Below are 23,212 nucleotides of genomic sequence, written 5' to 3'. Positions count from 1 at the left end.
GGTGCATAGTATTTGCATCTAGAGCTTGCAAAGCAGTACCCTCACCTGATGAAGGACATCTGAGAGTGCCAGGTGGATAAAATGGGAACGAGATGGAGGAGCACTAAGTGCAGAGAATCCTTTAAGTACGTTTAGATAGGGCCAGTCCTCTTTGTCTAGGGGAGGATCTACGAAAGACACTTGCAGTATGCTGTTGTACTGTGATTTTGGGTGAGTAGAAGGGAGAATTTTCCACATTCATCTGCTTGCTCTGGATGAGGATATTCTCCAAGGTTTCTCCGTCTTTCTTTCATTCATCCCCCTTGCAGAGCAAGCAAGCTTCTCAGAAACCCAGCAAAAGCAATACATGCATTGTCATGGCAGAAAAACAGCCCTAATCCTCAACTCATTCCCACTGAAATGGACAAAACAACCCAGCAAAGTCCCAGAGAAAAGTGCCTGGCTGCATTACAGGTTGGGAGCTGAAGTGAAGCACGAGCACCCTCCTGCTCTCCCTTCAAGAGAAAGCCAAAGCGTTGGGTTGAAGCTCTGCTTCTTCTTCCCAGCCACCCAGAGGCAGCGGTTGGCTGTTCCTCCTGCCTTAGCTAGAAGCAGTTCACTCTGTTCTTGCCTCGTCCACAGCATTTACCAGATGAAGCAAAGTGTGAGCAACAAAGAGAAAATACAAACCAGCGAGCGCTGGACTCCTGTATCGTGATTATAGCTGCGTCTCAGTTATTTTCTATTGGAGAGCAGCAGTATTGTTCTGGGTCAGAATAAGTTTATGACAAAGGGAATATAATACAAGATCATTCTATAATTTATTTTTCCAGATTTGCCTACCACCATTCATTAAGGCAGCTGGCATTTCCTTCCCCGTTATCATGTATCATTATGCGTCATTTAGTGCATATTTCATGTGAAGCTGATTTTCAGATGTGGGACATAATACACATCCCTTCATTTATTCCTTGTTTCTAAAACACTGCACGGGAGGTCTGACTTGAGCTGCCTGTCTAGCAAAAGCATTACATCGGTACGGTTACACTCAGTTCAGGAGATAAGAGGCACAACTCAGCATATCAGAAGTGCTTGTGTGGGATGCAACATTTGGTTGTAAGCCCTTTTTAGCTCTTAAATCTTCACTGGTTTCCAGCTGGGAACCTGCAAGCAGGGAATTGGTGTCTCTGTGGTGGGCCCAGGGGGCAGCTGGCAGTAAATTCACTTCCACTCAGACAGCAGGAAGCAGGACAGAAATGAAACACGAATGAAACAATGAGCATTTATAGCTTTAGTCTGGGCTGCAAAGCGTGGATCAATGCTTTCACGGGCCCTAAAGTCACAGCACTTCTGGAATTTAAATCTTTCCAGTCTGAATGGTTGAGAGGGAATCAAACAAACATCGGGAAAAACCTGCAGCGGGTCCAGTCATTCCAAGCTCCCCAGAAAGCCAGGAGATTTGGGAAGCTGTGACACTGCCTGCCGTCAGTCAGCCTTTCACGCTCCTCAATCTGCCGTTACCCGGCACTATCGGAAGCCCCCGCGCCCCGACCCCCCGCGGCAGCGCCCACCCCGTTCCGCCGCTGCTGCCTCACAGCGCGGCCGCGCCGGGGCACTTGAGCGCCACCTGGTGGCCGCCAGTGGAACTGCCGCATCGCCCCCCCGCGCAGGGCCCTGTCCCGCTGCTGCGGTGCGTGGCTTGGGGTGGATGGAGGAGGACGAAACGACGGCCCTGCGCTCACCGACGGGGCTTCCCACTGGGTTCTGCTACGAGCAGAAGGCCATAAGTTCGACTGAACCCTACATATCTTTCTGTATCCTTTTCCAGCACTTGTTCAGGGGTCAGCTTTACGGTGCTACCTGAGTCTTAAAATAATTCAGGAGGCACAGCTGCTGTCCACGGAAATTGATTCCTCAGCCATCCCTAAATGGCACGTGGAAACCTGTTGGCAACCTTAACGTTCCTAGTACTGCTGGACCATCCCATCCAAACCTGAGTTTAGGGCTTCCTATAGTTGCCCATTCAGGCTCTAAAGCCGACTCAGAAAGCAAAGAATTTTGGTATAAAAATTGATATGACATATGCTCCGTCCAGCTGATTTATTCTATATCATTCCTCTTTATATATAGAAGCAAAAGCTGAGAGGTTGCTCGATTTGCCAGCTTAGGTATATATAGCCAGTCAAAACTGGCTACACTCCACTAGGAACTTTTCAAATAGGGCAATGATCTATTTGTGGCCAAAGATACTTAACTTCGAGAGGTATCAGTGACAAGAAGCAAAAAAGCTGTTGTTTGTTTGGGCCGGGGATCGTGTGTGCGTGTAGAAAGGCAACGCTAACATTTATTATGTAAAACTACACACAGAAGAGCTCCAAAATAGAAATGCCTTAATAATTATCTCATATTCAGTGCCATGTCCACTTCTGAACGCACATTTTCCATTGAACAGCTTCGTGCGTTCTCTCACGCATGGGAGTAGCTCCAATGAAACATCTGCTGAGCCATCTATATCATCATCCTCCTTCACATCCTTTCTTCAGGCTCTCCTTCGCAGCAGTGCGTGGAAGAAGCTCCACAAGTGTCAGGCAGCTGCTCTGCTGCGACTACTGGGCATTGTGTCTGCTTCCCCATCTTTGATCACAGGGTGTCTCTCAGACTTGCCTGACAGGGCAGGAACTATTTTTGGTCCGATGTTCATTCGGTATGATTTGTGCTCAGCCCAGGTGCCAAAATGAGCTGGCAGCCTCTATGTGACCATTGTGCAAAGCAGCATAGAGAGGAGACGGTCCCAGAGCTTCCCCAGTGTCACTGCTGCTTGCTGTGGCTTGAAATGTGTCTCCTGGGTGGGGTTGCCTTTTGGGTGTGTTGTAAGTTTTCAAAACCTCCACTGATAAATGTTTCATTGAGATAAGCGTGCCCTGAGAAGGGTGTGAAAAATAACTTGAGTATAAGCGGGCAGGTCTCATTTCAGGTCTTCAAGTGGAAATCAGAACAGCCCCTGGTGAGTGTACTACAGGGGAGGCTTCCTTGCACACCCGGGTCAAGGGCCTTACTCATGTTGAGTAAAGGTGACCCCACCAAATTCAATAGGACAGCTTCCAGAGTGACCTGTGGTGGGATGTGAGCCTGGCAGGAGTCCTCTGGTAAGTACTTCACTGCAGATGTTTCATTACTTGCTGTGCGTATTGCTGAAAACTTTTTCTCCTCAGTGATCTCATTTTTCCATAGGCAAAAAGTCCACCTTTCCCTTGCCATTGGTGTCATGTAAAAGGGCACAGCATGGTGTCACTCCTCAGCTGGCAGCCACTCTGCTTGGAGAGCACATAACCATAAGCTCACTGGACACTATTTCTCTTTCCTTCCAGTTTATCCTTCTTTTTAGAAGAGCACCAGGAGAAATATCAAATGTAGTCCTTCTGAATCCTACTGTAGCCCTTCCGGATCCCCCACAGCCACAAGCTGTTTCCCAAAACCCTCCAGCAAACCTCTGGCTGGTAGGACAGAAGACCAAAGATGTGCAGGGATGACTGTGAAAGCCCTACACTGGCATTGGCAACCTGCAGGAAGCTGGGTGCCAAGCTCTAGCAGGGAAAACCTGTCACATACGAGTGCATGTGTCTACACGTGTGGATGTGGGACTGAAATAACTCCCATCACTTTCCTTATATCAGCCTTAATAAGTGGGGCAGTGCCTACCAATTCTATCTCAAGTTTCCTCCCTCTGAAATATGTGCACTTTCACCAGCTGATGTTTGGCACAGGGTAATTACTATAGTGCTAATTTTACCAGAGATAATGAAAACACTGGAACAGCCTAACCATATGAAGGGAGGAGATGCGTATTGCTGATTGCTGAGTCTTCTGGATCCTTTTTGAGCATGGGAAATCATGACTTTGACTTGTAGATTTTCTCCTTGGGGAGGCTTCTTCTTACAGAGCTAGCTGACACACAAGTGGGGTTAGAAAAGAGCAAGGTCAGGGATAGTTGTGTGCTGGAAAATAAAAAGCACTGAGCACTGAAGTGTTGCCTTGTAGTAAATTACCTTACACAGATTAAATTACTCAAACAGATCTGCTTCTTCTCTTTTCTCTCCTGTGAGAGAAGCCACTTCCAAACACCAAAGGCACAAAGATGCTTGAAAGTCTTCTATTTCTCTCTGGTCCTTCCAAAAAGATTCAAAGTCAATTGAAATGTCTAATGAGGATTCAGAGCAGATATTTATTCTATCCAAACCAGTTCAGCTTGAAAAAATTAGAGTGAAGTATGGTTGGAGGAAAAGCAATTTGCCAGAGCCTGAAGAGTGTGAATAATGAAAAGCAAACAGCTCTCTGCAGCACTCACTTTTGCTTTCAAGTCAAAGGGTTTATATTTATTGTGCTCCCACCCTGCCTTTACCTGGTGACCAGAACTGGGAATGGTGATGAAGGAAAGCTGAGCTGGTTGGTGGTTTCCAACTTCTGAAAATGTGCAGGAGAGTTCTTAACAAAGCACCCAGAAATTATGGGCACTGCTGGCACTCCATCCTGGAGTCACCCCATTAGGAAGGGCTGAACAAAACTGGTCCACTGAGCCCTGTTCTATTGCTCTACTGTACGGAGGTTTTTGTGTCACCTTTGCTGTCAGGGAACACAAGAACCTTGCAGAAGCACAGCAAGCAACACAGCAAGGCTCTGCTCATTCTCTTCAGCTCTCTTTTGCTGTCTCCCTCACTCTCTGACTGTCACTGTCATTGAACAGCCTGGGTTGAAAAGGACCACAATAATCATCCAGTTCCAGCCTCCTGCTGTGTGCAGGGTCACCAACCAGCAGCCCGGGCTGCCCAGAGCCGCATCCAGCCTGTCCTTGAATGCCTCCAGGGATGGGGCATCCGCAGCCTCCTTGGGCAACCTGTTCCAGTGCATCACCACCCTCTGTGTGAAAAACTTCCTCCTAATATCTAACCTAAACCTCCCCGTCTCAGTTTAAAACCATTCCCTCCTTGTCCTATCACTATCCACCCTCATAAACAGTCATTCTCCCTCCTGTTTATACGCTCCTTTCAAATACTGGAAGGCCACAATGAGGTCAGAACCCGAGTGCTGAACGTCCCTCCTGCCTGAGCCACCACGAGTGTCCTCGGCAGGCATTTGGCTCTGAAGCTGAACTGAGGTTAAAGCAAAACACGGAGATCTATGCACTGCTCTGAGTGAAGGTGGGTTTCTGGTCTCAGGACTCAGCAGTGTGACCTTCCCATGATCAGATCGCCTTCCTCATGAGCCTGACAGCATATTTCTGCAGATCGCTTCACGCCAACAACAAAGTACAGACGGCTCTGAGCTGCGTCAGCCTGCAGGCAGGGAGGGCCCTGCAAGCAGCCCTGCCCTGCCAGGCACACCACTTTTGCAGCACCAACTGCATGGGCAGAGCGAGCACAGCCCCTGGAAACCACCAGGACCTCAGGACCCGCAGTGCCACCACAGGCCATGATGTAACCGTGGGCTGCAGCAACTCTGACATTTCATGAACTTCCATATTTTTTAATACTTGATGAGAAACGGCACAATCTTTTTCCCTCCAGTCTCTGTCACAAGGTTGCTTAATAGGGTTTGGGCAGTAGCTCAAATAATATTAGAGGATCAAAGCCAACTTTTGAAGTATTAGAGAGATTACAAAGAAATGCATGGCTCATGCCTTCACGGGCACAACATCTACTAGCACCAAACAGGGGAAAGGCTCCTTCTGTGGCCACCCTTTCCCTCTCTCTATGTGATTTAATCAGGGCCCAAAGGTGCAGGACGTGCAGTTTTAATGAAGGATGCCCGGGGCTGGGTGGGGAGTCCTTCTTCCCCTCTGCATCTGCACAGACCAGAGGTAGAAATCAGCCTGGAGGCACAAAATGACATCAGAAAAGCAAATAAGCAGCACAAGATTACGATAGAAAAAGAAAGGAAACTGCGGTATTTTCTTGCTGAAGATTATTTCCTCTCTGACGACAGATTTTTCAAATGACAGAGGTGTTTTAGTGGGTGGGCCTTGAAGGACCAGTCCAAATAATCAGTCAAAAACAATATCAGGAAGCTTAGCCAACGGTTTGAGCTTGGTACGATTTTACTCATCTGTTCAATTTTAGTTTTAAGGGAAATCTAGGAAGGTGCCAGCTAATTACATTTCTCAACCTCCTTCCCAGCCACGCGGGCGTTACGAGCAGGGTTGGGCTGCCATGTTGTGCCTGCTCCCCACAGCACTCCTGGCTTAGCACAGGGCAGGGAGATGTGCCAGCTCAGGGTGGCATCGCTTCCAAGCCCCTCTGCGTTCTGTGCTGGAGAGGATTTGCTTGGAGGCTGCAATGCCCCGGGCCAGGCAGCACCAATATGGGTCTTCAAGATGGAGCTTCACATTGGATGTAAATTGGCACAGCGTCGGCTCCTCAGGAAATCCGAGCTTGTTTGCTACTGTATGCTGCCATTTTTCCTTCCACAATGGCCAATGATCTAATCCTCTGTTTTCAGCAAAGTTTATTTGCTCTCCGGGAGAGCAAATAAACTCTGATATTGTCATTTACATTGCGGCCGCACACTGCAGGCGAGTTTAAAGCTTCTGGTACAAACTGATAGAAAACATTGAGGACATTTGCATCTCAGCTACTACACTAAAGCAGAAAATGTGAGAGAGTGAGGAGAGCAGTTGCTTATGCACAGAGCACTGTTAACACAAACCATATGCTTCCGAGTTTATCGATGCAGTTTTCACTTGAGTGAACACACTGATAGGCAGTAAAGCACAGTGGTAGATAATGAATGACCAGCAGCATAAAATACAACACGCACATTGCAAGGCAGAGAACTTCAGTCACTTCTGAGTATATCCTACTGCTCCTGGAAGCAGGAAGCAGTGTGTACCCATGTATTCACATCATCTTTCCCTCAGGAATTGCCAAGCATCACCTGGGAAGTGAATCACACAGGTGAAAATAAATGAGTTGGTAGGATAGGTGAAGGAATACTGTATGTTACAGATTTATAGCACTTTCTACCACATTTTTTGCTTTTGTTCTTTATTATCATATTTCTACCTACAGCGACACACAATGTAACAGAGACCAAAGCAGATCTCAGCTTCATCCCTTGCAGCAGAGGTGGAATTAGGGGGAATACAGGCTGGTAACATTGCTCCTTCCTTTCTGGTACACAGCACCAAAAGGTAGGTTGGAAAATTGATTGAACACTACGTGGGCTTTTGAGCAAGCAGGTGCCTTGGCTGCTGAGAGCCCATGGGAAGGTGAGAGCTGTAAACCCAGTGAGGACCTGCTCCCATGACAGCCCTGCTGCTTCTTCACAGCATTTGCATAACTACAAATGTGCAACCCAGAGAAATGCAAAGATATTCCTGCCCTACTCTGTTCAGCTGAGCCTGAGCCTATCCTGATTTTGGCACACTAATAAAACTAAACAACTGAAGCTGTAAGTCAGAGAATGAAAGTGTGGTCACATCGTTTTGTATGTGTAAATTGCTGGCTCTTAACCCTTTTCCTTCCAGGAATTGTCACGTTCCCTATGTCTGCTCCATGGGCATGTTCTCACCACTTTGGCTGGTTTATTAACCATTAACTCCCTTTCCCTTGAGACATCCAAAGAATGGGAACCATAGAAAATCATTTTGCAACTTTGAGATTCACAGGGAAATTTTATCCTTATTAAAATATAAATCATTGGGCAGTTTTATCACTTACACTAAGGCCCCTCTCATTAATCTGAACGTATATTCCCCTTTGAGGACATATGCTGCCTTGGAGGATAAAGTGCCACAGGTGATTGAGGGCTGAGTGATTTGAATTAAAAAACATTGCAACATCACAAATAATTCTAGCTGTCCCTGGAGCTCACTGCATTTCCCAAAGACGATCCATAATCCTAAATTATGGAAACAGATAACTAAAAGTTTATATAACTGTCTTGCTAAAGCAAAGCTTCCAGTAAATGAAGACTGTGCAAGGCATACATTAAATAACAGACTGACATTTCCTACTTGATTACAGGATTTTGACCCTGTAGAGGTAAGAGTTTGGAATAGCTCCCCTCTCCATTCTCTTTTTTGTGTTTGACCGTATCTTTTTGGGTCTAAAACTTTAGCTGGAAGTTAAAGATTCTTTAAATTAGGCACCTTAATTCAGTGAAAATTGAACCACATGGAATATGGTGCTGGAAGTTAAGTTTTCCTTGGCAGATCTTCATGGGTTGCATTTGGATTTCTGGCTATATAGTTACCATTAGCTATGGATTAGTCTTTGTAATTCATTATTTCAACATTTCTTCACCTTGCCTCCCACATCCACCATCTGCAGTAGCAATGACTGAAAGCCTATACTCCTATATTTCAAACTACAGTCACTAGCTGGTGGTTTGATTTTAGAATCAGGCTGAAGAAGACAGACAGAAATCTTAAGCAAAGATTTTGGGCACTCAGTGTCTGAGAAAGAGAGAAAAAATGTGAAGGCTGTGTGAATTCCACTCTTCTCAGAGATATAAAACAATTCAATTTCCTTTGTCATATTTCACTCCTTGCATGAACAAACACAGTATTATCCATTATAACTGTATCACCGGCTGCATTTCTGTATATCCTCTTTGCTTGCAAAGTACAAAATGTATTTATTTGCTCTCTCAAGTCTTATCAAACATGTAACCATCTCCCTTCAGAATTTACATTGGATTTACCGATTCCTTCTACAGCAAACATGCCTTCATTTTTCCTTGGAGATCACAGCATTAGACCTATAAAGATCCAGTTAATGTCTAAACCCCAGAGATTTACTGTGAATGGGAAAACCACCTTTTCCTGATGAATTTTTTCCAGTTGACTTAATGGTTAGAGAAGAAAGGCTAACGTGTGCCAGTTTACATGCATGGAAATGGTGAGACCAACAAAAAGCCCAACAGTTTATTTACAGCATTTCTTCTCATCCAGTGGAAACTGACGGCTTTGATTTGACCAGACTGTGTTTTCTTTGCAAGTACAATACAATCAAGCTATTTTCAGCTGGCAATAAAATCCTTGAGAACCAAAGCAGATTTGGCCACTTTAAGAGATGAAGACTAATGCAATCTGATAATTAGGCCCTTTCACCGCCAAGAAGAAAAACCAATTTAATAACATGCAGCAAGACAGGGGTTAGAGCCTCTGGGTTTCAATTGGCAAGAACTGTGCCTGCAACACAACTCTAATTTGCTTCCACGGGGCATCTGCAGATCTCTGCAAGACTGAGGAGATGCTCAGGAAATGTGAGGAGAAAAGCCTCTCCTTCCACTGCTGTGGCTGAGCTGCAAGATGGATCAGAGAAAGCATCCTGCCCTGGGATGCTCCTATTCTTACACCTCCTACACCCGTATGAAACATAAATATTCTGCTTTCCTAGCGCCCTTCTTATCTCCTGAGAGTGTTTTTCTTTCTGCAGAGAGCAGATCTTACCCTGAAAATTCCTCAGGCCATCTCACATAACTCTTCAGCACATCAGAAAGGAGGCAGTGAAATATCCCGCACCCAGACTGCCTTAAAAGAGAAAACATTGAGGGAAGCCAAACAAAGCCTCGCTCACTCTTGAGGGTTAAGTTTTCAGCTGTTCCTCACCCTCTTTGTCCTGGCTGGTTGCAACAGGAAAGAGTTTTTTAGAAACTTTTCTTGTAACTTCAACTTCCCCATTTGAGGGCTTTGGAAGTGCCTCTGCTGAAGCTCAGGCAGGCGAGAAGTGGCTTTGTTACAGTTCCTGTAATCTGTGTAATAGATTCAAATCGATATTTCATTCAAAGGAGAGCTTTCTGGACAGAGCAGCTTGGAGTTTAAGGAAGCTATAAACCAGCCCCGATGTGTGCATTCAAGTCTTCTTCAATACGAAACGCTGGTCTGCAGGACTGTGCTGCTGTGAATAAGTCTTACTCATCTCAGTGGATCTGGGCTCTCGGGTCCCGTAAGTTAGCAGTGTTAATCAGTCAGTTTGGTGAGTAAGGGTTGAGTAAGAGTCTGCAAGGTCAAGCTTTAATGGGTAATATCTCGTGGGCATTGTGCAGAGATGTGTCCAGCCCACCCTCCAGCACACTGCATGTATTTTCAGCAGAGTGCTTCTGAGCCTCGGTGTATCACAGCACCTTTATTTCCACTCCATTTAGATGAGCACATACTTCATCAAGGTGGGTCAGATTGTTGCTATTTTAGCTGCACTGACACGTTCAGAAACACAAGGGATTTTTTGCCATGAATCTTTGTAGCATTTGTCACTATGGACTTCAAATCTGGTGGGTGACTTCAGTCTTACTGGATGAATGAAATAATTGCTGTCTTTCCCTCTTGCAATTTATTATTCCTCAATCACGAGATACTCGCCCAAGTTAGAGAGCTTTTCTTCCAATTAAACATGGACAGAATCACCCAAAACAATGCAGGAACAACAATTGCCCAACACATCAGGTTGCTCAATGTACACAATCACTTGTCTTTTCTTTGCTCCCACACCACATACAGCCATGCATCCTGCACACACCACGCTGTGGGCTGCTAAAGGCAGCTGCATTTGGCCATTGTGTTTGTTGCTGCACCAATGCTTCCTCATTCAGAATATGGGGAACTCAACACATACTGTAAATGACAGCAAAAAAAAAGTGTTTTCTTAGTGTCATTACACGAGAAAGCATTTGGGGACAACATTTTCATTGAGCATTTCAAGACTTGCTCATGTCAGAGTTGCACGCTTACAAAGCTTAAAGCAACCTAATAGTGACTGCAAGCTTTGCTGTAGAAACATGGAATCATCTTTGGAGCCTGTCGGGGACACGGGAAGGAGGGGAGGATCCGTCTGTCCCTACAGATGCTGCTGTTGCAGTCCCAGGTGCAGCTCACAGAGCCCTCACCAACTCCTACAGCCTCGTGTGCTCTGTGTTCGACAGTCACCTTCACTCTGACTTTTCCAGCCCACCGCTCAAGGCTCCGTGTTGCAGCTCAGCTGTTAGCACTGTGCAGGGGACACCTGCCTCGGAAACTCACACCCCTGCACTGTCCATCAGAGCTGGAGTTTGGCAAACTCCAGAGCATGCTTACAAGGCTGTTTTTGTTCCTGCAAGGCTCCCGGCCAAACATTTCATCCCTGTTTTCTTTGTCAGATGTCTTAGGCCACATCTACCATAGGGAGGACAAGCTATTAAATGCCATTTTGATTTCTGCACTTTTCACCCATGGCCGGACAGGACAACCTTCTACAAGCGATGTATGGAACATAGAGATGCACCCAAACACCACAGCACGCCAATACTCTGCTTGCTCCAAGAGGTCTTAGACCAGGGGACAGAACTTTGCTTTTGAGAGGGACATCAGATATCAGTTTAAGGAGCAGTGATGGAGTGGAGTGTGCTGGACTTGCTCCGGGTGTGTGTGAAGGCTGGGTCTTTGTGATTAGATACCACACATTTCAGCATTTCGTGAAGATGGAACACGACTACCAAAGGAAACCAAACTGCTTTACCCCGCTATTGTTCCTTACTACACGAGGCATCACACAGGAGCCCAAGAGAAGACCAGAGCGAGCAGCCTCACCCGGCATCTTCATAAGCAGACCCACCGAACGCCTCCCGGAGGGGTAACAGCCGCGGGCAGGTGCTGCCCGGAGCTGCGGGGCTGTCCTGGGGTAGGGCCGTTCCCCGCGGGCTGCGCTCCATCTACCGCGGCACGGAGCCCAGAGGGGGCAGCCCCACATCGCCCCGCATCGCCCCGCACACAGCCCAGCATCTCCCGGCTTACAGCCCCGCATCGCCCCGCACACAGCCCAGCATCTCCCGGCTTACAGCCCCGCATCGCCCCGCACACAGCCCAGCATCTCCCGGCGCACAGCCCCGCATCGCCCCGCACGCAGCCCCGCACCGCCCCCGATCCGGAGCCGTTCTCCCGCAGCCCCGCAGCCCCGCGGTGCGGCCCGGCCTCCCGTTTGCCATTGGTGCGGGGTAGCGGCGAGGGCGGGGCCGACAGGGCCGCTATTAAACATCACATGGCAGCCCGCAAAAAGGGGGCAGCGGCTCATTGAGTGGCTCAGTTGCAAGCGGTGCGGCGGCGGCCGGCGGGCACCTTGGGATTGGCTTGGCTTGCTGCGTCCCCGCGGATCTTAACACCCTTTAAACTATCTAAGCACCTCTGTTTAAGCCACCGGCAGGTAAGGAGCGCTTTCTTTTCCCCATCTATGCGGGACGCCCCGAGGTGCCATCAGGGGTCGGGGCGATGCGATGCGTCGGGGCTTAATGCAGCATTGTCGAGTTAGCGCTTTTCGTGCTCGTGGATCTGTTGTACGCTTCGGCATAACCGCTCGGAGGGGGAACTCCTGCGTTTCTCGTGCACCATACACGAGCTATTCTGGGTGCCTCAAATAATTAGATAGGTATGCTGGGAACACTCGAGCATCTGCTTGCAGCATCTGTTTATGTTCATAACTTTCCATGCACCAGCTGCTCCCCCCGAGATATTTTGTTCGGGGGAAGGGCTGGAAGTTTGCATGACAACTCCGTCGTGCAGACGCAGCACCGCTCCATCCCTTTTGCTCTTCTTGCCTGTTGTTTCCCGTGTAAGACAGAGGTCAAAACTATCAAATCTGAGTTATCAGATGCGTCATTTATAGAGGAGTGTCCAAAATACTTCAGAGGGACATGAAAGGAACCTGTAGCTTCATTCACTGGCTTTATGGGAACGTGGGGTTTTCTTCATATGCGATCATTCTGCCAAGAATGGGAAGAAAGAAACCATATTGCAGCTGGGGAGTGTGTGGAGAGGATGCATTGTTTCAATTCAGTTCGTGACTAGGAAAAAAAATACCGATAAGAAGCGACAGATTTAGCGACGGGGGCTGAGCTGCTCTGTGCCTTTCCGGCGGGGCTGCAGGTGTTGGGGCCGCGCACCGTGCCCGCCCGCAGCACTTGTTCCTCGCTCCAGCCTTACCTTTACACTTGTTTGCTTTTCCATCCTCCCAGCCGGTGCACCAAGTACACCCCCTGGTGATGGCTATTTCACTTGTAGCTATTTTGTCATCAGCTAGAAATATCCCGAACCCGGCTCCTTTGTGGATATAGCAGATGCAAACGCCACTTGTGTCCTTTCTCCTGTTTCTTCATACCCATTTCCCTACATCATCTGCTTTTTTTTTTTCTCTTTTTTTTTTTTTTTTTTTTTTTTTTTTCCATTTTATTTTATTTTTACCTCTCACTGCCTGTTGGAGCAGGACAAATCCTCCTTGAAGACAGCTTCGGTGTAACCCGAGTCCTGTCCCGGTAAAGCAGTGCTGGGCAATGCCTTGGAGGTGACCCCGGGGCTGGGCAGCGCAATTGGGCGGTCGTGCCCAGCAATGAGCACGGGCTGTGGGATCGGGCTCTGCTCTTGCGATCATTCTTTGTTCTGTTTACCGAGGGCAGCGGGGGAAGGCTTTGCTAAGGTAGCGCTTCTGCTCTCTTAGCAACATGTGCCCCGGCTCACGGTGCGGGGCTGCGTGGCATCAGCCTGGGAATAGCTGCTCCGAGCGCTCATTAGTGCTCCTCTTCTCCTCTGCTCTTCTGGCACTTAATGGGTTTTGCTGGGTATCAGACCTTCTGCAGAAATTCCCTCCGAGCTGCTGGTTGTGATGTTTAGATATGCACTGTAAATGTCTTTCCTCTGGGGAAACGTTTAGGGGGGATGCTTGCTAAGTAGGGGCTTGGGAGTTGCACTGAATTTAGTTCAGAAATGCAGCAGACACAGCACAGCCCCCCTTTCCTCTGTTCCTCCAAGCATCCCCTTGCAGCAGAGCTCTCCCATCCCATCCCATCCTGATAACACTACATCAGTTCCAGTGCTGGTAATTACAAGCTGCATCACTCTAATCTCACATTCTCTTCCAGCAGGAAAGGTAGCATGCATTAATGACAATAACACACCTAGTGATGATTGAGTTCACAGCTCCATGCGTGTGTGTGTGCCTGGCTGCAGTGTGCTGGGCCCAATTACACAAAGGGCTGGGCTGGTTTGTGGGTTCTGGCTTGGTTTCTTTAGCCTGGTGAGGATTGCAGAGCTGGTCCCAAGCTAGCTGAGCATCCCCGGTGCCTCCAACACATTGCTGCCGGGGTGTGCTGGGGGAACGAGCTCATTTAGCCTTTGAGCAGCAGGTGGATTAGCAAAATAAAAAGTACTGTTAGATTTTCAAGCTTGCTTGATCGCCCGTGGGACTTGGGGGACCACTAATGAAATAGCTTTGTGAGTCAAGGTGATCACTGACAGGGGATGGAGCAGGACCAGGAGCAGACCCGCTGCCTGCTGTCCCATCTCGCATCCTCCCCGTGCTGAGCACTCACAGGGAAGAGCCAATCTGTGCTGTGCAGAAATAAAAGAGCTCTCCCACAAGCAGCAGGAGCACGCCAGAGCTTCGTTGTGTGTAAACTTCAAGGAGCAGCCTGCACACTTGGCTAAGCACATCCCCAGTCACACCTCTGCTGTGAGGATCTCAGCATCCAGAGGTGCAGCTCCTCTCCCGGCAGCACGCAGCTGTAGGCAGCACAGCTGGGCAGATGTGCAGCAGGTAGAAGTGAATGGGATGGCAGCAGCGTGTGCTGCATCGCTCAGCTCCCAAGCTTGTAAATGCAGCCAGCTTGCTGCAGGAAGTTGGCGTTAGGATTTCAGTGATTTATGGAATTCAAACAAACGTCCCCAGGTCAAGACTTTCGCTGGGGGGGGGGGGCTGCCTGCTCTGACACTTGAGACTTTACAGCTTATCTTTCCCTCCGCTGCAAGTTTTTCCTCTAAAATCCAAGAGACAATGCAGAGGGGAAATAAAACTCTTCAGAATGAGCTGTTTCCTGGGCTGTGTATTTCCATCAGCTCGGAACAAAACAGACTCCAAATGTGGAATTCGAACATGTCTGCAATTATAGGATGTGGTTTAGAAAAGTGATCAATTTGTGAACCAATGCAGTGGTTTTTCGGGGACGTTTTCATGTGGAATGCATAAACAATTTTACTTGCACCCTCTGCTCAGGTTTCTCTAAGTCCTTTCAAGTCCTTTTTTTTTGTTTGTTTGTTTTTTTTAAAGTGAGCATTCAAAGAATTCCTTTGTATTTTTGAGAAGTCCCGGGATTAAAAAGGTGTGAGGGGAAAAAGTGAGTCCTTACACTTATCTGACTATCTTGTGTGCGCTGTGTAAGGGCTATACCATCCCATAAATTAAACTGCTGAGAGTTTTACTCAAATGGGACACAACTGAACCCATCCAAAGCTGCCAAAATGTCTTGTTTGCTGCTGCAGTCACAGATGAGTAATCTCAGCAAGTGGGCGGCGGGACCCATTGCACAACAAACAGAAGTGAGGAAAAAAGGGAAGGTAAAAGTAAAACTCAAAGAGATCCTCCAGGGAAAAACATCCTGCACGCAACTGCAGGCACGCCGTTGTTTTCTGTTTATCACCTGCTCTTTTTCCCAACAAGTGTTTGCTGACCTAAAGCCCTCGTAATGCGGTGGAAGGATGTGGGAGGGCCGAGGAACTGCTTGAAATCCCTTCAGTTGCTGGAACACCTCTGTGAGGCTCTGGGGGAAGGAGATGGACTGCTATCTGCTGCAGTTGTCAGGCTGAGTCAGAGGAGCAGCCGTGGTACTGAGGCTGTGCCATGGGCAGAGGTTGTGCTCTTTGGCAGCGATAGATGTGTTGGGTTTGGGACAAACTCAGATGAGTTGTGATTATATTGATTTATGAAGAGGACGGTGATTTAATCCCCCACCAATGTAAACAGTACTTAAGTCTCCTCTTCTAGGGTAAATGGATAGCAGACATTCCTCGCTGCTTGGTTTTGGTTTTATTTCCTCCATGAGGTGAATGTATGGATGGAGCAGTTGCATTAATGCATCTCTTATCCTCTGCAGTACTTCAATTACATTTCCTGATATACAGTACATGACTTAATGGATGACGCACTTGTTAAAAGCTAAACCTGGGTCTAAGCCAGACCTCCCTGAAACAAGTCTGGTAGCTTCTACCCTCGGGAAGAAGGTTCTGCAGCCTCTATGCTGAGCCTTAGTTGCTGGCATCCAAGACCTTCAGGTGTTCTGAAGATGCCCATGCAGTCCTACCCCCATGCAGTCCTACCCCCATGCAGTCCTACCCCCATGCAGTCCTACCCCCATGCAGTCCTACCCCCATGCAGTCCTACCCCCATGCAGTCCTACCCCCATGCAGTCCTACCCCCATGCAGTCCTACCCCCATGCAGTCCTACCCCCATGCAGTCCTACCCCCATGCAGTCCTACCCCCATGCAGTCCTACCCCCATGCAGTCCTACCCCCATGCAGTCCTACCCCCATGCAGTCCCACAATTGGAGCCTTCTGTCATTCCCATTCACAGAGGGCCATTATGATGTTTAGTTTGCTCCCTACAACTCACCCTAATGTGAGTGTAAAAACCAGCCCAAATGCAGTGAATTGATGGAGTTAAAGGCACTGATGCAGCCTGTCTTCCTGCCATTCACAGAAAACACACAACTCCTTTTATAACTCCCACTTAATAGAAAAATCTAAGTTCTGTGCGGTGTAATCTCATGGAAATAACTGATATTTGCATTTTCCAACTTTATTGTTTTTCTCAGCACATGTTGTCTTCCCTTTGTACACTCTCTTGTTTGGCATAGGTAAAGCAGTCCAGGAGACAGACACTGTACGTCGTTTAAAAACCTGTTTCAGTATTATTTGAACAGAGGGAGGCTAATGCTAATTATTTGTTGCAAAATAAACAAAAAGCCCCATTGCAAACAGTAGATAGATTCTTTGCATGCCTAACTTTAAAGTGGAATACTGCTTAGAGACTTGTTTGACATGATCATTTTAGGGCTCTCATTTGGGAAGAGTGGCTGCTCTGCAGTAATGATGTCACTTTGGTCAATAGAGAACTGTGCTCAGAGAGCTCACACATTCCAGAAAATGCTGCCATTAAGAATAAAGAAACTTCCTGCAACTCCAGAGGAGTGATTTTTACATGGTTCTCACAGGCTTGATTCATTATCCTTTTCCTCCAGGATCTAATATGCCATTTCTCTTTCTCTTACAGACCATGCCCTCTCTATGACGGTTACTTGTTAAGCTAACTCTGCATGCCAGAAGACTGTCCTTGGTTGATCCAAGGGCTTTTGGGGATTCCAGCCTCTCCCCAGTTTTTCTGTGTGTGTGTGTTCCTCTAGAACTTTCAAAACTGTTTCTCCAAAGGGTTTTGCAGAAACTTAGACTGTTTTCTAAAGCAGAAGCACCTCAGTCCACAGCAGTAGTGATGGGCAGCGTGCGAACCAACCGCTACAGCATCGTGTCTTCGGAAGAGGACGGCATGAAGCTGGCAACCATGGCCGTCGCCAACGGCTTTGGGAATGGAAAAAGTAAGGTACACACGAGGCAGCAGTGCAGGAGCCGCTTTGTCAAAAAAGATGGCCACTGCAACGTCCAGTTTATTAACGTGGGTGAGAAGGGACAGCGATACCTGGCAGACATCTTCACCACTTGCGTGGACATCCGCTGGAGATGGATGCTGGTTATCTTCTGCCTGACATTCATCCTCTCCTGGCTTTTTTTTGGCTGTGTGTTTTGGTTGATTGCGCTGTTGCACGGGGATCTGGAGAACCAAGAAAATAACAAGCCTTGTGTCTCTCAAGTGAGCAGCTTCACTGCAGCCTTTCTGTTCTCCATTGAGACCCAGACCACGATCGGCTACGGCTTCAGGTGCGTCACAGACGAGTGCCCCATTGCTGTTTTCATGGTGGTTTTCCAGTCTATAGTGGGCTGCATCATTGATGCCTTCATCATTGGTGCCGTCATGGCAAAGATGGCTAAACCAAAAAAGAGAAACGAAACTCTTGTCTTCAGCCACAACGCCGTGGTGGCCATGAGAGATGGGAAACTGTGCCTGATGTGGCGTGTTGGAAACCTGAGGAAAAGCCACTTGGTTGAGGCACACGTACGAGCACAGCTCCTCAAGTCCAGGATCACGTCAGAAGGGGAGTACATCCCTTTGGATCAAATAGACATCAATGTAGGGTTCGACAGTGGGATAGACCGCATATTCCTAGTCTCCCCAATTACAATAGTACACGAAATAGATGAAGACAGTCCTTTATACGACTTGAGCAAACAAGACATGGACAATGCTGACTTTGAAATTGTAGTCATTTTAGAGGGCATGGTGGAAGCCACTGCCATGACTACCCAGTGCCGCAGCTCATATCTGGCAAACGAAATCCTCTGGGGCCACCGCTATGAGCCCGTACTCTTTGAAGAAAAGAACTACTACAAAGTGGACTATTCAAGGTTCCACAAAACATACGAAGTGCCCAACACACCCATCTGCAGTGCCAGAGACTTAGCAGAAAAGAAATACATTCTCTCAAACGCAAACTCCTTTTGCTACGAGAACGAAGTGGCCCTCACCAGCAAGGAGGAGGACGAGATCGACACGGGGGTACCCGAAAGCACGAGCACAGACACCCACCCCGACATGGACCACCACAACCAGGCAGGAGTGCCCCTAGAGCCACGGCCGCTGCGGCGTGAATCGGAAATATGACTGGCGAACAATTCCTCTCTCTTTTGGTTGAAAGGAAAGAAAAATAAATAAACAGCTATCGGTCAAAGGCACGCTGACCTGAGAAGTTGGCCCAGAACAGTTTTCAGACAACGGTACTGTTGAAGAGCGGCGTGAAGGCAAGCAGACCTGAGAAACCCCGGCTGGTTTGAGGGCTGTCCTCAGAGGAGGGACGACAGAGAATGAACTCTAAACACAAAGCACTAAACATGTCTAAGTATGAACAGAAGGCACATATGTTGTAGAATAAATTATGTATATATTTTTTTACAAAACTTGAACTTGCAGGCAAGCTTTGGTTGGGTTATTATTATTTTTTTTTTTTTCAACTTTTTCCAGAATGCTTCTCTCTAGGGAACAAGAATGTTTTTAATGGCATAACAAAGGCAAGAATCTGCCTTATTATTATTATTATAATTATTTTTTAAAAAGCTGCTGCTAACTACATGAACACAAATGGTTATTTTTGTTGCAGTGTAGTTTTTATTTTCTCTTGAGTAATTTAAAAAAAAAAAAAAAAAAGGAAAAAAAAAAAAGGTCAGTGTTGAACTTTTTGGGGTTGAAAAGCTCGTGATCACTTCAGAGAGGCCGACGTTGCCAGAAAGTCTAAACTCTTTTTTTGAGGCCAGTAGTTTGATAGCTAGAATCAATTTCTCTCTTTCCAATTACATAAGGGGCATTATGTAATATCAGGCCAATCAGTAGCCTCCAGCAAAAGTATGATTTTTGGGGGGAGAATTTAATTCTCTGTCTAAAGGAAGCGATGAAATAAAAGATTATATATATGCATAAGAAAAGTACTAAGTTAAAACTACCTACGAGGATACCAAAGAAAATGCAGTTTTGCACAGTGGAGTTTATTTAAGGAAAAAAGAAGAAAAAAAGAGGAAAAAAAAAAAAGAAAAAAAGAGAAGGAAAAAAAAAAAAGGAACAGGCTGCTTTAAACAAACAAAGAATTTCAAACCTCAGACACTTTTTTTTTTTGTTTGTTCATTTTGATTTCTTTTTTGATTTCTTTTTTTTTTTTTTTTTTTTTTTTTTTCTTTTTACAACTTTTATTTTTGCACCTTATTCTAAAAGCTTAAGACTCGGATCTATAGTGAGCTAGGGGTCCTCCCCACGCCCCTCCTCTGTAATGGAAGAAATCCCCTTCTTGTTTAAGGGGAAGCACAGCGGGGTGATGGCAGACAACAGACCCCCATCCCCTGCTTGCTCACCGGGTGCAGCAGTGCCCCATCTCAGCCCCAGCATCCTGAGCCACTGGATGTGCTGCTGGGGTGACACCTGGCCAGAGCTGCAACACAGCACGGCTGGAGAGGGCATTGCATAAAGAGCCAATGCATAAACCTCCCAAAGAGGAAGTGAGAGGGTGGCGGAGAGGGAAAAAAACTTTCCTGATGCTTGGGAATGGCACAGGGGTGATGAGTTTTTGTGAAGATGATTCTCTCCAGCAGGGCGAAGGTGTTGGAAAAAGTGAGGCTGTAAAGCGTGTTCCTGCCTCCTGTTCTCCACAAATATCAATGACTGGTGGATCAGAAGCACCACTGGGCTCTGAGCACACTTTGGCTCTGTGGTGTTCGGCTCCTTTGCCCAGGCTGTAGAGCCTCTGTGTCTCCAAGCTGAAGGATGCACTGCCTTTGTGGCACGGCTGTCTGCTGCAGAGGGGAGGTGATGGGGACAGCAACTCTAGTCCACTGTTACAGTATTGGATCACTGTATGCCATTAAAAAACAGCTTGTTCTAGGTCTAACGTCTTCTGCAAACAGACATCTGTGAAGGCTGCTGGCCCCTTCCAGCCCTGCCTGAAAGAAATGCCTGCAATGAAACGGTGTCTGGTCAGATGGGATCTGGGTGTGAAACGGTGGGAATTTGACATTGTAAACGTAGACTTGGTGACTGGAGAGGGCAGATGATTGAGTGCACGTAGAAGGCGGTGACTGGGGTGGGGGGAAGTAATGGAGAGCTGAATGCAATGCGACTCGGTCGCAGTTTCTGGGTCAACGTTGGTGAAAACAACTGAGTACTGCCAGTGCTGCTATTGTGATATACTTGTAAAAGGAAATACCTAAACCAAAGAGTATTCAGTGAAACAGAAGGGGCATGAAAATGCAAAGGGGAAGGGATGGAAGTGGGACGCCAAGGAGGAAGAAAGGGTCCTCTCCTCCAGGTCAGTGTTCCCAGGAGCACAGTGCTCTGCAGGATGATACTGGAGATGCCTGAGGGAAGAGATGGGGGAGAAGGGGATGCAGGATTCTGCTTGTTTTTCTAAAGAGAAATTCAGAGGGGGAAGAAAAAGAAAAAAGAAAACAACAGAAAACTACAAAGATCCCCTCCCCTTAACATTTCTGGTGCAGAAGTTTGGGGTTTGGGTGTTGGGGTTTTTTTTGTTTTGTTTTGTTTTGTGGTTTTTTGTTTTGTTTTGTTCTTTTTTGTTGTTTTTCAAGTCGGTTTTTCAGAACTATTTTTAAAATGTACATTTTATAAAGTTTATCAAGTATTTTCATATTTAAAGCCAAATGTAAATAGCAGTCTGTAAAGGAGGACAAGGAGAAGAAGAAAAAGAAAAGGCCACAAGAAATATAAATTCTGCTCGGCAGTCTCGGCTAGCTAGTACCTAGATGCTACCGGTTAGCATGAGTTTTAGCAAATAATTGCAAGCCTTATAGGATTCCTAATGCTATGAACTCTTTATTTATTTTTACGCATGGACTTTTGAGTTGAAAACACGTTCTAGCTACTGGCATTTTTAAATTTACCAGCTGTCCCAGTGCTAGTCTTACTGGGGGTGTGCATCGAGGCAATCCGTGGCACTCTCTGCAGAGTTCTTTTTTCCTCTTTTTTTTTTTAACCACCCTTTGTCTTTGCTGATGGACTCTCACATTGCAGAGCTGCACTCAGCCTCTGGCTCTGGGAAGCTGCTAGAAACTGACCTGCAATGTGCACGTTGTGGTACCCTTCCTTCCCCTCATCCATCATTCCTGTTTTTACCAACATGCCTTGGTGAGCCCAGTGTAGGACCGACTATCGTAGCACACTTCTACAGCAGCAGCTGGGTTGGTCAATTGGAAAATGTTATTTTTAAGGAGTACAGAGTGGGTGACAGCATTTAGTCCATTTCTGATGATCCTGGGTTAAGCTGATGTTTAAGGAGGGGCCCTTTGGACTGACTGAGCTCTACCCGTAGGCTCCTGCAGGGCTGCTCTCTTTACCAAGGACAAAGTTGGCTCAGCTGGGGCGCACAGAAGGTTTATACTGTATTTTGCTTAGGGTCTGGGGGGAATATGTTATTTCTGCCCTTCCCTGAAAATACTTGAACGAGACACTTGATGTCTGAAACACAATACTGCATACAGTGACAAAGAGCATGTCTGAGGAAGGTTGGGATCTCTTCTTTCCTCTGTCTCTTCTGTGCAAGCCGTCTGCTGGTAGGTAACAGGAGTCAAGTCCTTATTGGCTGTACTTAATGATACTCGCCCAGACGTGCTAACACTTGTGTGGTTCGTTTAGCACTTGCTTTTCCCAGGAAAGACAAAGGGTCCAGGCATTTGATTTGTTCTCTTAGGTCTTCTTTTTCATAATGGATTACAAGGTAAAACTGAGAAGTACTGTAATGTCTTTAAATTATGGCTGCTCATGACCCTTGTAAAGTAGAAGGGTGCTGCGTAGTTGCCATCCCACAGCCAATGAGAAACTGATTTTGTAATGACTTTTGGCCTCCAACTATTGTAAGGTGAACAATCTAGACATCTGACAGTTGTCCATTACTATTTTCCTGTTTGCAGCCTTTTTGTATCAAAGTCTTCCTAATGTACTGCACAAATTGTGGATTGTACAGATTTTTATATATTATGTCTTATTTTATTATTTCTAAATAAATAAAAAAAAAAAAAATTGAGAATGAAGTGGTGTATGCAGCATGCATGTGAATGAACAGGACGTTATAATACAGCTGTGTTTATGCCTGTCCCTAAGCACAGCCATTGTCTGAAGCCTTTAGGAAGAGACAGGTCGTTCTCTCCCTTGACAAAAGGCAGGAGGAAAGGTGATACGGTCATTATTTGCCAGATGGGAACACAAACACGACGCTGTGCAGCTTGCACCAAAAGAAGATCTGTCCCAGAGAGACTGACTGGCTTTCTTCAGGTCATACCTGAAACTGCAGAGCTCCACATCATTAGCTACAAGTTGTCTGAAACAGAAAGAAAGCTCAAAGTCTACATAAACTACAAAGCGTAGGGAGAGGGGAAGTGAATGTGCAGAGCATAAGCCAGCGTGCTGAAACGTTTGGAAAAGGATTAAAAAATTAAGCAAGAAACATCCTCAGTTCCCCATGTTTCATGTGTCCCTGGAGCATCCCACTATTGAAATGATGCTCTTCATTTGAGCAGAAGTGCAAACACATTGTCTGTCATCTCCATACAAGCCTAATTTATCCAGAGCCCTGAGCCTTTGGAGCTGTGTTCTTGTGCAGCAGGACGGGGAGGTGCAGTGGAACAGGCCTTGGGGTAACAGAGTGGGGGCTGTGTGCCCATCCTGGTGGGTTGGGAAGCTCTGTGCCCATCCCAGAGGGCTGGGGAGCTCAGTGCTCTGTGTGCATGTGTGTGTGTGGCCTCCAGGGCAGACACTGGAGCTGCGCAAGGGTGACTCAGCTCG

The 23,212-nt window shown here is 46.9% G+C and overlaps 1 protein-coding gene across 2 annotated transcripts in view; it reads left to right on the top strand.

The window, feature by feature from the left end:
• Positions 1-22,437, top strand: part of KCNJ2 (potassium inwardly rectifying channel subfamily J member 2) — a 43,116-nt gene extending 20,679 nt beyond the window's left edge. Inside the window, exons 2-3 of one of the 2 annotated variants that reach the window (XM_048964899.1) lie at positions 2,954-3,125; positions 17,042-22,437. In XM_048964899.1, coding sequence (XP_048820856.1) covers positions 17,258-18,541 — 1,284 coding nt within the window. In that variant the 5' untranslated portion in view covers positions 2,954-3,125; positions 17,042-17,257 and the 3' untranslated portion in view covers positions 18,542-22,437. Of the gene's footprint in view, positions 1-2,953; positions 3,126-12,016; positions 12,150-17,041 lie in introns of those variants that run through there. The other variant, XM_048964900.1, reaches the window with a different exon arrangement.
• The last annotated feature ends 775 nt before the right edge of the window (positions 22,438-23,212 follow it).

The sequence above is a fragment of the Lagopus muta genome, chromosome 18, assembly GCF_023343835.1.
Source record: "Lagopus muta isolate bLagMut1 chromosome 18, bLagMut1 primary, whole genome shotgun sequence".
In the NCBI taxonomy this organism is placed as follows: Eukaryota; Metazoa; Chordata; class Aves; order Galliformes; family Phasianidae; genus Lagopus; species Lagopus muta.
Note: the sequence above shows the minus strand (reverse complement) of the source record. Positions and strands in the feature narration are given on the sequence as shown.